The sequence below is a fragment of the Varanus komodoensis genome, unplaced genomic scaffold (assembly GCF_004798865.1).
Source record: "Varanus komodoensis strain SLA01 unplaced genomic scaffold, ASM479886v1 scaffold122, whole genome shotgun sequence".
Classification (NCBI taxonomy): Eukaryota; Metazoa; Chordata; class Lepidosauria; order Squamata; family Varanidae; genus Varanus; species Varanus komodoensis.
In genome coordinates, this window is record NW_025335356.1 from 390,885 (window position 1) to 407,087 (window position 16,203).

The 16,203-nt window shown below is 48.3% G+C and overlaps 1 protein-coding gene across 3 annotated transcripts in view; it reads left to right on the forward strand.

Annotated features, from left to right (window-relative positions):
• The first annotated feature begins 1,885 nt into the window (after window positions 1–1,885).
• LOC123019394 (retroviral integration site protein Fli-1 homolog) overlaps window positions 1,886–16,203 on the forward strand; it is a 41,057-nt gene continuing 26,739 nt past the window's right edge. For all 3 annotated transcript variants that reach the window (XM_044422221.1, XM_044422223.1, XM_044422222.1), the window contains exon 1: window positions 1,886–2,020. In XM_044422221.1, coding sequence (XP_044278156.1) covers window positions 2,003–2,020 — 18 coding nt within the window. In that variant the 5' untranslated portion in view covers window positions 1,886–2,002. The remainder of the gene's footprint in view (window positions 2,021–16,203) is intronic.

The window sequence follows — 16,203 nt, forward strand, 5'->3', positions numbered from 1 at the left end:
CCTCCAGTAGCCCCTGCTGGCTGGGGTTGGATGGCTGGGGACAGGCTCCTCCTTTTGACAGGTCCTCTCGCTGGGTAAAACTGATCATTGCAATGTGCAAAGAGCCCCTCATCCAAAATGAAATGGGCCTCCAAAATCCCTTAACATGCCAGGTTTCCAGTGGTGCACTTAGCATCTCTGCTTCTGTCCTGACGTCCAACACAGAGACCGACAAAAAAGACTCAAAACAAAAGACCCTCTTCCAAACCACCAGTACTTAAAAGAAAAGTAAGAGACTGATAATTTGGTGGCACCATTAATAACCCAGCCCTGGCCTTTGCAATGCTCTGTCGCTGAGCTTTTTAAGGGTTCGGGTTCACCTGCAGCAACCTGGGATGAGAGCGGGGTTGATGCTCCACACCATGGCTGGCCTGTGCTTCAAGGAGCAGTGATCAGGGCAATACTGAGGACATCATGGCCAGACAGCCTGCAGTGTCCCCTGCCTTCCCTCCACTTCAGACCCAGAGCAGACCCCCGAAATCTAAGGGACTTAGCTTGGAGTTAATTCAAGTCCAAAAGGTTTCAGTGGGTCTACTCCAAGACGAACTTAGCCTGGATCCAACCCTGCTGAGGTTTTAAAATTGCACATCACACCCGCTATCTTCAAAGTGTGTTAGCTTTTTAAGTCTCAGAAACAAAGGTACCTTTTAAAGGTTGGGTTCAGTACTGATAAACCTGCATGTGTGAAAGGGTTGATGCGGGTTGTTCCATCCCCGGAGTTGAAGGAAGATTCAGCTGCCAGTCCACCCAGCTTCTCTACATGGAATGAATTTTGTTCCGCATTTCAAGCAGGAAGATGCCTTGGGGCAACCTTACCTGTGCAGGGGTCCCAAACAGAGAGAGAGAGAAGACAGGTAGTATTCTGCAGTTTTCCAGTTCCTTGGACAACAATTCTGATCGAGCCTGGCCATTGACCGTGCTGGGGGGTGTTAATGAGGCTCCCCCACCCCATACCTGGAGAGCACCAGCTGCAGAAGCTTGGAATACCTCAAATTCTGATAGTGCATGGCTGCTTCTTCTTTCAAACATTTTCTCGCCTCATCCCAACCAAGTAAAGCTGGTTTCAGCCCTCAGCCCAACAGGCTGACACAACTGGAGGCATATTTCAAGGAGAGTTTGGTTACAAAGGAGCTGAACTGGCCATCAGTTGCCCATGGTCAAGGCACCAAACCTTGGAAGAGCCACTTGGCATCACGTAATAGGGGAATATCTGAGAGCCACATCCCAGGATCAAGAGCCACATTTGCCTCAGGAGTCAAGAAGGCTATTAATGCAGAATATGTATTTTAAGATACATCCATACACATGGTAGATAAATTGGGGATTATAGAAGAAATGGTTCAGTTGCTTGCTTTCCATCAGGCCCTACTCTTTAGAAGCCTGTATTGTGTTTTTACTTGGGTTTTAGTGGTCAAGAAATGCAGAATAGCTCTTGGATCTGTGAAATACATTTTCAGTCATAGACTAAGGGGCATCCTTGCTTTTGGTGATATTTGGTAGTCCTCCTGTTGTTGGTTCCTCTCATTGTTGTAAAACAATAACCTAAAATGCCCTTAATGGAAAGGAAATGCCTTTTCAAGAACGCCTAGACTCTCTAAGTTTTCTCCCAAAATTTCCCCTTGCATCCTCATTTCTTTGCATGTGAAACCTCCTGACTTCTAAATACTTTTTACAATTTGAAAACTGGGGGAAAAAACCAGAAACGTTTGCACACCAACAATGCTATTAAAAAAAAAGTTTCAGAGACTGCAAACTTGGTCACACCAATAGGAAACCAGCACCGGCGGTTTCTCTGACTTCACTTCCCAAAATTAGACGCGCGCACACACACACACACGCACACACACACACACACACCCAAGCCCTGTTCATCCGGCCCCCCGTGCAAGATCAAGCCCTGCCAATGCAACTCCGCCGAGTGCCCATGGAGCTCTAGGGAGGAAGCCACAGGTAGAGGCGTGCCATGGATTGCCCCATCAAGGTAAGTTCTGGAGATGTTTCTCCAGCTTTGCTGGCAGCCGATTCCCTCACCCCCATCTCTGTCTCGGGCTTGCATGGTGCTGTCTCTGGTTCAGTTCCTCTCTCTCATACACACCCAGCTCCAGATACAGGGGCCCCCTCCGCTCTTTCCTTTTGGTACAAAAAAATTTCCTCTTCCTTCCCTTTCGTGGCGGTTGATGTATCTGAGTTTAAAAACCCAAACCAAACCACCACGAGAGACGCCTTCAGCTCTGAAGTGGAGAGCCCCTTCCATTGTGGAGTTTGACCCCAGGAGGGTCAGCCGATGAAGGAGGAATCGGGGTTCTGCAACATTGTCCTGAGTGGACACAGAGGTACCCCCATTCCTTCCCAGATGAGTGGGGTGCCAGGGAGACCCACACTTGTTTGTCAAACCACAGAATTCCAGGGACGGATATGAAGTGTGGAGGACACTTCGACCCCCCCTTTCCCCATACTGGAAGTACTTCCCATCATAAGAGGTCAGTTTTATCTTCATTTTGGATTTTAGTCACTATAATTTTCCAGCTTTCACCACCGTTTATCATTTCTGACTTTTACCTCTGTATTATTATCCTTTTTTTTAGCATTTTCCTGTTCATCAAACAATTGAGACTGGGTTTGCTAACAAGACCCCGAGTTACACAGATGCCTTGGGCTTTGTGACTCTGTCAAACTTACACTTTGATTCAAAAATCTGTGCTTGTTTTATACAACATGGGTGCCTTATTGGAGAAACTTTCCCAGCTAGCTTCCAAAGCTGGGCCTAAGAAAACAAAACAAGAAAAACAGCAAGAACTCTTTAAATTTTTGCTTTTGCTTTTTTTTTTTTTTAACTTTTGTACTGTTGTCTTGATAGGGAAGGGGTGGAATGCTGTGGTCAGGCTGGGATGTTGATGAGTCTTAACTGATCTAATTTTCCAAAACAAGGAATACTGGGCCACTGTGATCAGTGGTAGGTGACAGAAAGACACAAGGGCTTGGTGGCTGGAAGGCAGTCCTGTACCTTACAAGCTGCACCAATCTCGCTTTTTGAGTTCTCTGTGATGAGGCGATTTGAACTGAGTCTCGGTCTGTGCAACTGGTCTCTTCCAGGGTAAGCAGACCACTGAACTGGCGCCTTGCCAAGCGTGCCCCTGCATACCCCTCACGCACGGTGCTCCTTGCATCTCTTCTGCAGAGCCTTCTGCAACCACAGTAATTTGAATTTTGCGTTATTTGTCAAGTTTGACTTCTTTACTGAAGCAATGACGCTCATGCTTCAGTTTACTTCTGTGGTAAATTTGGTGACAGCATTTACTAAGGCTGCAAACGCCATATCCATCTGCAAGGCAGAAACCGTGATGCTGCCTCAGAACAGCAGTAACCACAAAATACTGGAGGTGTCTCTGTTTTGTAGAAGTCTCTCGTAGGGTTGCCAACTGACCAGAAAAAAGGCCATATTCCTGCTCCTGTAGCAAGTGAAGCTGTTTGACTGTAGGAAATGATCAGCACGATCACCTGACTGAGCTGCCTGTGCACTAACAGGATCGGCATGCCTGCGCTGGACGGTTGTTGAGGGTCTCGGCAGGAGGCGTTTGCTCTTGAAGGCTCTCGTGGGTGACTGGTTTGCCACCTTGCCTGCAGAACGCTGGGTTGCGGTCTTTAGTCCTACCCAGCATGGCTTTTCTATGCTGTTTTGTCGAAAGGCACAGATGCTAAAGAAAATGGGCAACTCCAGTAGCCAGGCCTTTCCCAACCACATTTAAAGCGACAAATCGCTTTCATGGTGCAGTTGGGGAAAATATCGACACTGCAGCTGCCAGAGCATGTTCAGAGGCCAGCTCTAAGCCGTGTGGCATAGCAGCAAAGAGTGTGGGCTCTGAGTCACACAGCCAGCTTGTTCTCTCTGCTTCTGTCCTGGGCCTCTTTCATAACATCCTGACCTGTAGGCAAGGCCTGGACACAGAGCAATGGGAAAAGCCTCACGGGCTTAATTTCCACCTGTCGAGCCACTGATAACATGTAGAGAGGCAAGGTCAGTAGAAATTTGTCAACCTCACAGCTATCAGCAAAACACCATGGGTCAAATCTCAGCCAAGCCAGATCAGTGGGTGCCCTGCTGTGCCTCCCCATCCTTGTCTAGACCACTGGGAGAGTAACCCTGATCTCATAAGGGCATAAGAAGAGTCCTGCTGGATCTGCACAAAGGCAGTCACCCTCCATTATCGCTCCCTGCAGCTGGTTTCAGCCTCTGAACTGAGGCAATCCACTCAGCTATTCCGACAGAGAGCTGCTGATAGATCCGTCCTCCACGGTTTTGTCTAATTCCTGTCCAAAACTATCTAAACTGGGGACCATCCTGTGTCACTGAATTCCATCAAAGAGCGATAGCCTTGCACGCTTGATCTGCTCCACCTTAGAGGCTTGCCAAAATTGTTGCCACACCTTTAACCCTTCTGTAACATGCAGAAACTTAGAAGAAGAGGTGTTTTCTTTATATGGAGAGGTGGGGAAGGCTCTGTGCATTGGATTGCTTTGGTAGCAATCTTGACAGGGAGATTATAATATTTTATTTTATTATATCAATCCCCTCTTACGTGAGGATGGACCTAAAAACCTGTCTCTTGGACAAGTGCTTTAGGGATCAGAGGAATCTTTAGCATATGTTGTTGCGTACGTTTGCAAGTAGCGATGGTAAGAACATAACAACCTTGCTGGAGAGGACCAAAGGACTACCTGGTCCAGCATTCTCGCCCCACTGCAGCCGATCAGATACTTACAGGAACCCCACAAGTGGGGCATGGAGTGCAGCAGCCCCTTCTGGCCCATGTTCCTCAGCAACTTGGTACACAAGCATCCTGCCTCTGATGCCGGTCTGGTGGCCTTCTTCTCCACCAGTCGGGGGCCATCACTGATTTCTGTGATAGCAAACGGCATCGCTTAACCGTGTTTTGTGAAGCGGTGGGACCATTCATGCGTCCTGCGTCCCCCACCATTCAGCTTCACCGAGTGACCCCAGCTTCTAGTATTATACATAAAAAAGAGATAACTTCCTCTCTCTCTACTTTCTCCATGTTAGGCACAGTGGTATACACCTCTGTCACGTCTCTCCTTTTCCAAAGCTCTATATTTCTTACCTTTCTTCATAAGGTTACGGATCAAGATCCGTGATACAAAACGCATGTTTCTTTTAGTTGCACTGTCTGCAGCTTCTCTAGCTCTGCACTCTCCTTTCTGAGACCCAAATGTCCCTGCATGCTGTATTCCAAGAAAGGTCTTGCCATATATTTGTGTAAGAGCTGCACAATATTGATAAGCTTATTCTTGTATTTCCCTTATGACCCCAAACATGGAATTGCTTTTGCACAGAGGCTGCCCACTGGCTCCACAAGTCCTGTCCCCTTCAGCTCCGGGAACCCATCTGTGTAAGCTCAGAGGGACGTTTGCCCCAAGCCAATAACACATAACTTTACGTTGGCTCACATTTCACCGCATCTGCCATTTTGGTGCGCAGTTTGGAGGGAATCTTGTGGAATGCTTTGCTTTCTCTTTTTGTTTTAACCTCCCTGAATAGTTTGGTGCAGTAGCTTGCTGCGTGTGTACATGTACCAGATAAAGCAGAAACAATAGCTAAAGGGAGGGTTGGAACTGACTTATGTCCCCCCCCCACCCCCCCGCAACGCTCAGGATTTCAATAGCCAAACAGGAAACTCTGTCCCCATTCCTCACCTCCCCCACCCCCTCCCCACCAGGCCTTCCACCCCCTCCTTCATTATGGATGATGGGAGAGCTATTTAAAGCCCCGCTGGCCAACGGGGGAGCTCCAAGCCTCAACTCTCCATTAGCCAGACCTTATCAGCACTAACAGAGGCTTCCGGCATTGTGGCCTCAGCCTTCCTGCCTTGACTTCCTGTGTTAGCTGTCCCACCAGCAACTCCGAGGTATGGCTGCTGCCCCCTCCCTGCCTTCACAACCACCCCGCCCCCCGTCCCCCCCCATTTCAACAACACCCTTGCATCGCCCTTCTTCCCCGTCGCATCGCGTCACTCTGACCTGTGAGCTCATCATGCACCGGTCCTCCATGCTCCAGGCTTGCTCTTGCTGCACACTGCATGCTGCGCATGGGGATTCTTCATAATTCTACACAGCCACACACCGGGGGAGTCACTTACACGTCCCATCAACGATGGGGGAAATGCATCGGCAAAACGAGTGGACGAGAGAGAGAGCGGACTCTTGCACAACGGTTGCGCGTGCTGCTTTGGACGCCCGGGTAGACTTCATTTAAGCACACCCATGTGTCTCCCCACACTGCAGAAGGCCTTCCAGATGGCCTGCGTGTCTGCGCAGCTCAGGGACTACCTGTTGATGGGCAACTGCAAAGCCCAGCTTACCCTCCTTATGGGCTTTTGACTTTGCACCAGACTTGGACTGGACTGTCCATCAAACAGAGGATGCCTTTAAATATAGGGTTTGACAGAGGACTGTCCCCTGCAAAATAGGACATATGGCCACTCTAATATCCCTCACACATGTGCATCCTCCAAAAGGCTTCCCCACCACAGCGGGTTTTAGTGCCACACTTGGATGGGACCCTCTCTCTAGGCGGATCCACCTTCTCCTCACAATGATTTGCTTCCTTCTTCCTCCCCGACTTCCTTGGACATTTCTTCTTACCTCATTCCTTCTGGCTAGCTCTTCATTCAGTTAGCCTGGATTTTCATTTATTGGAACAGGATTTAGCAAGTGGGGTTTTGTAAAATAATAATAATAATAAAAGCAAAAAGCAAAACCATTATTTACTTTCAGCACTGAACGTAGGCACCTTGCTTTGGAACAGTCGCAACAGGACCTCACCCTTGGAAGGCGGGAGGATTACAACTAAAACAAAACAAAGAATCACTTGCTGTCCAGCTTCCTCCACCTCTGAATCCGGGATAAACTGCTCAGTCCTGCTGAAGCTGTTGTGGCAAAAGCGCAGCCCAGGCGGGGGCCTCCTCCTTAGCTTCTCCATGCCCACCAAAACAACATGGCGAAATGGAGAAGCCTGGCCTCTTGCAGAGGGTTTGCTCGCTCTGGGCCTTTTGCCAAAGTCCTCCGCATTCACTGATGGCAGTGGGCATTTTTCCCAGCTTGGCTGTCATGCAGGGTGCAATTTTCAAGGGAGATCACCTGCCAAACGAAGAGTTGGCCTCCCGCACCCCTGGTGACACTTCCATCTCAGGGTGCATTGCAATTAGCACCAGCTGCTGTACCGCTCCCCTTTGTTCATATCATTGCAAATTAATTGCAATCCAATGCGAACTATTATCTCAGGGTGATTTAGATGCATTTGAGATGCTTTGGATGAGAATTAACTTGACTGGTAGGGACTGTGCTAGGCACTGACAGAGCAAGGCTGAGGGACACAGGGGTCCATGCGTTAATTCTGCATGCGTGTCTTGAGAGGACCTTGTCTCCAAGGTCACCCCTGCTTGTGAGCAGGGATGCATGGAGAGGAGAGAGGAGTGCGTTTCATTTCAGGAAAAAAGCTTGGGCAAGAGTTGAGCAGGGGGCAGCAGGAGGTGAAGCACAGGGGGGCAAACAGCCACAGAGTCCAGTGGGACCAGAGGCTACAGGACCCACCTTTAATTCAGCAAAAGTCCTCAAAATGAAAGACTGGGGACTCCAGCACTAGGAAAACATTCTTTGGTGTCACTTCTGGCTTGGCTTGGCTTGTGGTGATTCTTGAATATATATTAGTCATTATTTCTAAGTGTGCATGTAGCCATAGATATGGTAACACATACACATTTTATGCAAATTTGTTTGCATCCTTTGAGTCTGGGCCCCAAGCAGTGCCCTGGCCTCTAGAGCATCTTTCCAAACCCTTTTTCCTGAGCAAAGGAATGGGACCCACTTGGCGATCATCCCCTTCTGCAGGCATCCACAGGTGATTTTGGTACCTGTCCAACAAATGCCCCACTAGTCAAGGTGCTTCGTAGCCACATCTGGGCATGCCATTTGAAGCAGGAATACGCATGATTGGCCCTCCTGCTTCTTGACAGTACAAATACACCGATGATAAATTGAAGAACTGGCAATTTACTCTCCTGTCATGACACCTCGGAACAGCTGCCCATCTCACTCTGCCAAATGGGACAGGGGATCTGGTGTCCTCCTGATGTTTTGGATTACAGCTCCCATAAGCCCCAGTCGGGATGGCTAGTGGACCAGTTTTGTGGCTGCAATATTCAAAAACATCTGGACTGCACCAGCTCTTCTTTCAAAGGGGTAGACTCGCTCTGAAGCCACGGGAACTGGGACTTCTTTTCTGGCACCACCATCTCAGGCTCAGCCTGGTGAAGAGGTTTATTTATTTATTTATTATATTCATATTTATATTCTGCCCCTTTTCCTGCAAGGAATCTGAGGCTGCTTACAATAAGCCTCCTCTGCTCCCTCTTCTCCTCACAACAACCCTGTGAGGTAGGCTAGGCTGAGAGTCAATGAATGGCCCAAAATCATCTGGTGAGTTAATGGCCAAGCAGGAAATAGCACATGAGCTTCTGAGCGCCAGTCCAGCGCTCTGACCATCATGCAAACACTGGCTCCTTCTCCTCCCCTGTAGGGACATAGGAAACTGCTCTATGCTGGGTTTGACCATATGTCTGTTGAGTGCAGTACTGTAGGCGCTGGCTGTCCACATTCCCTGGCTAGATCCTTCTAGGCTTACCTGGAGAGAGCAAGGACTGAGACATCAACCACGGTGGCCTCCCCTGTCCAACTCCTCAAACACGAATTCATGCACACAATTAATCTGCTCTTGCAGGATGGCTCCAGTGCAACATATAGTCTGGGTCACCGCCTTGCTTTGTCTCTTTCGCACCCTGGTCTTTTCCTCCCAGTGTCCACACTGACTGAATTCAGACAACACAAAAACTAGGGTTGAGTACAGGATGTGGATTGTCACATGGCCTGAATCTAGCCGCACTGACAAAATATGGTTTGTAACAACCTATGAAGACAACCTACAGTTTGTTGTTAGGTTGTGAACTGTGGGTTATTTGTGGTTAACAAACCATGCCTTATTTGCCTGACCGGATTCAGACAGTAACTCGTGTTTCAACAACAGCCCATGTTCAACAACAATCCACACTTAGCTCTTGAATGTGGGTTATTATATTAGTCAACTCAGCTACTATGACCTCCCCTGTGGGGTCTTCATCCAGAGCTTCAGATGGGAATGTTGGGTTGTTACCACTTGTAAGTGCAGAAACTCTGAAAAGGGTATTTGCTCACTGAAGTTTGAGTCTTCTCCCAAGTACAAAACTTGTTATTTGTTTCTGTTCCCTCCCTTTGCTTTTTGCTGTCTCAGTTTTATTTGTCTAATCATAGATAGTCATTTCTTCAGATCTTATCTTGTACATGGTATTGTTTTAAGAATCAGCGGGCTAATTGACGGCATCCTCTGGACAGGCAAAATGGTAGAAGTACATAAAAAGATGAAAGGCAATGAATGCTAATAGTCCCGGTGCAAATAGCAGGGGTGTGTGTGTGTGTGTGTGTGTGTGTGTGTGTGTGTGTGTGTGTTGGCCCATATCAGGGACAAAGGATTAAAGCCCCTCCATGCCACAGTTCTAACCTGGTCCCTGCATGCCTATAGCAAATTGTACTGGTTTTAAATGATTATTATTTTAAAAAATCATATGAAGCGAAGCCACAAGACAGATTTCACACTGAGAGCAGACAATGGGAAGGAAGGTCCACTTTTCCACAGTTGGCAAATATCTTTATAAGGTTAACCATAGTTTCACAAAAATGTGCAAACTTTTGAGTTCTCCAGAACTCTTCATTATATGAGGCCGTACCAAAAAAAGCACCTAGGCTGATGAAGAGCTCTGTAGAGTTTGGAAGCGTGTACATTCGTGCAGAATGTTGTTTGGTCCTGAGAAACATATTACTTGCCCAGTTGTGAATTGTGATTCTCCACCAGGACCGCTGCCACCCCCACTCCCCCATGGACCAGCATGTTGTTGTTTTAGTCCCTTTCTGTTCTCTGTAATTTTTACTCTCTAACAAGTTCTCAAGTTTACTCTAATCAGAAATGCCTGGGTTAGATAAGCATGTTTAAGGAAAAAACACTGTAGCACTAATAACCCACAGGAGAATGTGTGTTGCTACTTTCTTATCTGAATAGGAGCAGAAATTTAGCAAGTGAATCTTTTCCTCCTGGCATGTTGATAAAGTGATTGGAAGCAATTACCTGCTTAATCTCTGCCTGTCAGTCTGCTGTTTGAAGTCACTGCTTTGAGCCACCCTGATTCTGCAGAAGTGGCCATTCTGAACGGCTCCTCCTAAATCACATGTGCAGGCGATTGCTTAGCCTTGTTTTTCATCTGGACCAGGCCAGGCAGGTCAACAACTGCTAGCAAAATGCACTCATAGGCTGCCCCTGCTCTCCTGGCAGGCATTTGACATGGGGAAATGATCAGGACTTGAGATTTGAGAGGCAGAGATGAGCAGAGATGGTACAGAAATTTTGGCACCAAAATTAGCACGGTCTCTTGTCTGATGGATGCAGAGGAAAAAGGCTCTGGGGGGCGGGGGGGGGGGAGCTGCAGGATCTGTTTCAAACATTGGCAATCTGATAGGTTAGGGGAGCAGATCACCTGTATTACGTCTGTCTTGCTGTTGCTCTGAACCTTGAACTCACAAGTGGGGCCTGCAACAAAAAGTTACAGCAGGGATGGCTCCTGTTCCGGACACTCCATTCCATTCCCTGAACTCCTTCCCAGTATCCTGGTCTCCCCTCCAAGAGCCAGCCAGCATCCTGTGCCCACTGAGAGTACCCGGTCCTCCTGAAGATGTTTGGGATCCTCTTTTATGGTCCCCGCCCCTTCTCCTAACAGTTTTGCATCTGCCTACAAACCTTGGGATCCCCTGAGGCTGCTGGTAGCTCAAAGCTGAGATGCTTTAGCTGCATAGGCAGCCAAACTCTGAACTTTAGAAGTGGAAGAACCGATGTTATGAATAAGTGCATTACATGGTCTCTTATCATCTCACGGGCTGTTACTCAGCCCCTTCTGCACTCCAGTTTTTAACACAGAATTTCTAAAATAAATTCCAACAAGTTTGCCTTGGCTTCCAGTTCCTATATGACACGTTGCATGTGTACTGTCAAAACACGGAGAGAGAGAGACGTGATCTTGATGCAATCAAATGCAGTGTGATATCAAGATCCTTCTTGTATGGTTTTACTTGCACTCCTACATGTGGGACAAGGGGGAAATGCCATGTAAAACGAATCTTGAAATGATATAGACTTAGATGCAGTTGCATCCAGCGTGATTTTCCGCAGTGTTTTAGTACTGCGCGTAAGGGCACGTGTGCAGCCATCAAACTCGGCACAGAAGGCTCTTGCCGCATCCATGAGTAAGAGCACACAGAGTTCAAAAAAGGCGCATCAACAAACAAACATGTGCACTGGGCTATAGATGAAGTGGAGGACAAAAGTGAGCCGAAGAAACTGAAAGCTGTGATGAGCAGTGTAGCAGAATGGTTTGCTTAAAATATGTTAGGTTTTTTCTTTAAAGAAGCAGCGAACCTTTGAAGGCAGCAGTTCCAATCTAGAAACAAGCAGAAAGATCAGAACTTCAAAATCGAGACAGAAATTTAGATCACATGGACAATTCTTGGAGCATTGCTAGTCAGGGAAAGCTTTTGGTTTGTTTCTGTCACTAGAACCCTACTTTCCAAGCTCTGTTATGGGGGGCCCAGCGTGAACATCTGTTCTCTACCTGATGGGCTGTCCAGTTCAGGTCAGGTTTTGAGAAACAGAAGATAGAACAGACGTCTCAAAATTGCCCATTTAGAATTGGCACCTGGACAATAGACGGAGCAGAAATACAGATCACCTGCTCGCTGCCTTCCCCAGGATAGCCAGAATGTATTGTACTTCTATTTAAATATAGCAATTATCCCTAAAACTCATTAGAAGCCTTTAAATTAGCACATGCTGCTCTCATGCAAATCTACATCATCTCTTTTGGTGCCAACCCCAAGAAAGCATTGGATTCCTCAGAAATTTATCAGTGGTTGTTCATGGACAATCTTTTGCCAGGACAGCCAGATCACTCAAAATGCGCGCATCCACTATTTGTCACTAACAGGAGCTAAAACAGACGGCCTGATCCCTCCTCCCTCACCCCCGCCCCCCATACTGAGCTTTCTTTGAAAGGGGCATGTACACAGGACCGGGGGGGGGGGGCTATTCAGGGGCCTCCAACCTGTCAGGACCACTGAGTAGACCTGGAATGCAAAGGGAACGTTGCAGATGCTCTCACAAAATGGCTGCCAGAGGGGAGTGGCCAATCACAAACCACCCCGTTTCTTTTCTTGGAAAGAGATTGCTTTGAAATATAAAACCACCCTATAACGATGGCGCTGATCCCCGTGCTAGGTCAGGCCCTCGTTCTGCCCAAGCAACAGGTCCAAATGGCTCTTGGCCACTGTGCCATACGAGTCGTTTGCCCCGAGCATCATGGCACAGTTTCTCCAGGAGTCATCAATACAGTGGGTTCCCCCCCCCCCGTTTTTAATTTTTTTTAGACAAAAAAACCCATAAATACATCACAACAATAATAACAAAAACACAATAATAAAAGTAAATGATAAAGTGCCCCCACCACCCCAGAGACCAATACTACCACCATTCACATACTATAACAATTAATAATATATAATATACTTCAATTATTTCCATAGCCCCTCCAGAAGTTCATATAATTTTGACTGGGTCTGCAGCCTTTGCCTTCTAGCGGTACTGCTTTCTGTGCTGCCAATGGCACTTATTTAGAGTGCCTTGATAAACAGGCCAATAAATATTAATATATCTTTTCATTCATACTTCGGGTGCATTAGACAGAGTGTCCTGGTATTAAAATGTTCTTACAATTTGTGAATACCTTTCACTTTCTCTTCCTGCTTGTAAAACTTAAATACTTGCACTTCCTCAAAACCTGCTGCTTGGTCAAAATTTCAGCGTCCACTTTGTCAGAGTCCAGCACTGAAAATGCCCCTCCAAGTGTTTAAGGTTGGATTCCTTGTGCCTGGATCTTGCTGTCCATTTCAATGGCCGTTTCCGCTGATGTATCACACGTGCATTAGAAGCAGGGTCTCCGGGGGGGGAGGTGCCGAGGTGCCTGCTCACCCCTTGGTGCCCACCTCCTGGTTTGTAGCTTACTCCTGGAGATGGTGTCGGCTAATTGTTTTTAACGGAGAGGCTTGCTGCAAAAGGAAGTGCTCCCTTCCACCATCATCTTGACTCAGGTTCAGAAACTGGTTTTGCATGCCAGAGCTGTCTCTGCCTTGGACGTGGGCTGCTGGACAAGTCACTTTCTTTTTGTCTCACCCGTTTGGCTTCTGGGAGGTGAGCCTGCTGTGACAAGCACCGTGGGAACCATTTTATGAATGGGCGAGTGGCCCACGCAGCACCCATTTGGTGAAAGTGTTCGGGGTGAGTGATGTGGCATGGGGGCGGGGGGGGGGCGAGGCTTATCCTGTACGGCTGCACAGGTGATCCCCCACAGGGCCTAGCTCTGCAGAAGGACCTGGAGCTTGGTCGGCTTTCGAAAGACACCCCCCAGCCCCGCTGCTTCCTCTGGCCCGCCCGCCCACTGGCTCACGTTGAGAGGATTCCTGGGGCAAGCAGCTGAGAGCAGATGCCTGACTCCAAGCAAGCCAGAGGGTGGGCGGCTGCCACATGGAGCCCCGCCAGCGGCTCTCTTGCTCCAGCCACAACGGGAGAGCGGGGCCGCCGGGGCTCTCCGCAGCCGGTGCGAGCGCCACTGTGCGGGTTGGCTGCCCCAGAAAGCTGCACGGGTCCCCCTCTCTCGCTGCAGTGATTGCTGTGGCAGGCAAGCAGCTAGAGCCTCCCCCCCTCCAAGGAACCCACTGGGGTGGAGGTGCGCCTTCCGGAGGGGTGCAGAGGGGAGCTGAGCAATTGGCCACTCCTCCTGCACTGCCGTCTGAGGCAGAGACTCCACCATGCGTTGCAAGAGGGCCAGTCCTGGGGATGCGTTTGCACACATTCAGCTGGCCTTAGTCCTCAGTCACGCACGCTGCAGGTTGCCTGGGCAGCTGAAAGTCGTTTTTCAAATAGTTTTTCTTCTTTTTAAGCTGAATGTACCTAGAAGGTTGATGCAGCACTAACCACACGGGTTTTATCAGAGATGATCAGTGGCCCAGACTCCTTGTTTTGACTCTGAATGAGCAGCTGCAGGGTGGTTAAGGAAACGGCCTGTGACAGCCAGCCCCTAAGCCCAGTGGCCATGAGAGGGGCACTCCGTGTCTGCATGCACGCAGAAGCATCTTCTGACCCAAGGTAGGCAACTGGTGGCCCACAGATGCTTTGGCCTGCAGCTCCCACTAACTCTTGCCATTGGGAGTTGCTGGCCAAAACATCTGGAGAGGCAGAAGCTGCCCACCTCTGCTATGGCCAAAGTTCTGTAGTCACTGTACTGATAAATTAAAAGCATGAAATACTGGGTCGCCTGCCACTCAAAGCAAGAGCCTGGGTGTTCTCTCCAAGGGGGACTGAACACCTGCATTTCTCAAGGATCTGCACCATACTTGGCAGGAGGATAGAATGCCCACGGGGGGCGGGGGGAATCTCTGTAGCCAAGATGCCTTGTCCAGCCCTGTTTCCTGAAACGTTTAATAGTGGAGAGACCCACCAGGGGAAGAGCTCTCTGCTTTCCAGAAAGGATAAGGTCAGGCCTGGATCACGTGCTTGTAGCTCAGCTTCAGTTCTCCAACAGTTCAAAAAAGGAAGAAAGCAAAATGAACTACTCAGGTTTGCTTTGAGGTCAAGAAAAATAAGGAAAATGTAATCACAGTATCTTATGGAAGCACTGAATTGGGAGGGGTCTCTGTAGGCCATCTAGTGCAGCCCCCAGCTCAGTTCAAGCGGTCCAGAGCCACAACCTCTTGAAGGAGCCTCTCCAGCAAGGGGAAGCTCACCATCAGGTCTCTAGGTCATCGGATCCATCACCAAACTGCTCTTGGTTTCTACAAGGCCTCGTGATGTTCAGAATAAACCTGCCCTCCTGTAATGAAAGACCCAGTTCTGCTCTCCTGGGCACCAGATAAAGAGCTCTTTGCTTTTTGCCCAGCATGGCAACCTGCAGAAATGTTTTATCCAGGCCTCCATCCTGCTTTCAGCCTTTTATCCTCCAAGCTAAACACACCCCATGCCTTTATCCTGGCCTACAAAGACGGGCTTTCTATTGTATTGACTGCTTCCCTGGGCACAGCCAAACCTAGTCTATCTCATCTATTCCCTTCTCCAAAGCACTGCTAGTAAGTTATTTCCCTTACCAGACCCTGTCTAGGAAAACCTTGGTGCCATTCATAGCTGTGCAGGGAAAGTAGAACTTGAAATGGAGTTCCCTGCAGGAGAAATGGAGTACCCTCTTTGCTTGCTTTCTTCCTGTCCACAATCCTTGGCATTATTTGACAGAAGCTGACAACCCACTGCTTCTCGCTTAGGAAGAAGCAAACTTATGCACAACTGGTGCCATGCTGTGTCCCTCCACCAAGTTGCACATAAATTTAAGAACACAAGTGAGGCTCCTGATAAAATCTTCAGGATAGCCTTCCTCCTGACAGTTGGATTTGTCCTCCAGCCGGACTCTATTCCAGGATTCCCTTACTCCTGCCGGATATTCCACACTCCAGATGTACGGAGCAACAAGATAGCCAGTCTTCTGCTGGATCTGACTAAGGGGGTTACGTTGCAGCCTGCCAAATCCATCCTCTGATCCAGCCTTCCCCAACCTAGTGCACTAGCGATTTAGACTACATTTCCCACCACCCTGGCCTATGGACATGCTGACTGGGGCTGGTGGGAGTTGTAGTCCAAAACATCTGGAGGGTACCAAGTACAGCAAGGGATGGCTAAAAAGGAAGACAGTACGGCATTTTTCTTTTTTTTTCCCCTTTCTTTCTTTTTTTGCTGTCAATTCCTTTTTTTAAAAAATCCTTTTTATATTTCTTTTACTCCAGACTGGGCTTACCATATTAAAGATTTCTGAAAGAAAAATCTGGTACTTGGAGGCAAGCGATGTGACTAACAAAACATTTCACTCAGCCCTCAGTGGGTGAGTTTCTGCCAGAGAACTAACACTGGTCAGAAATCTGGAT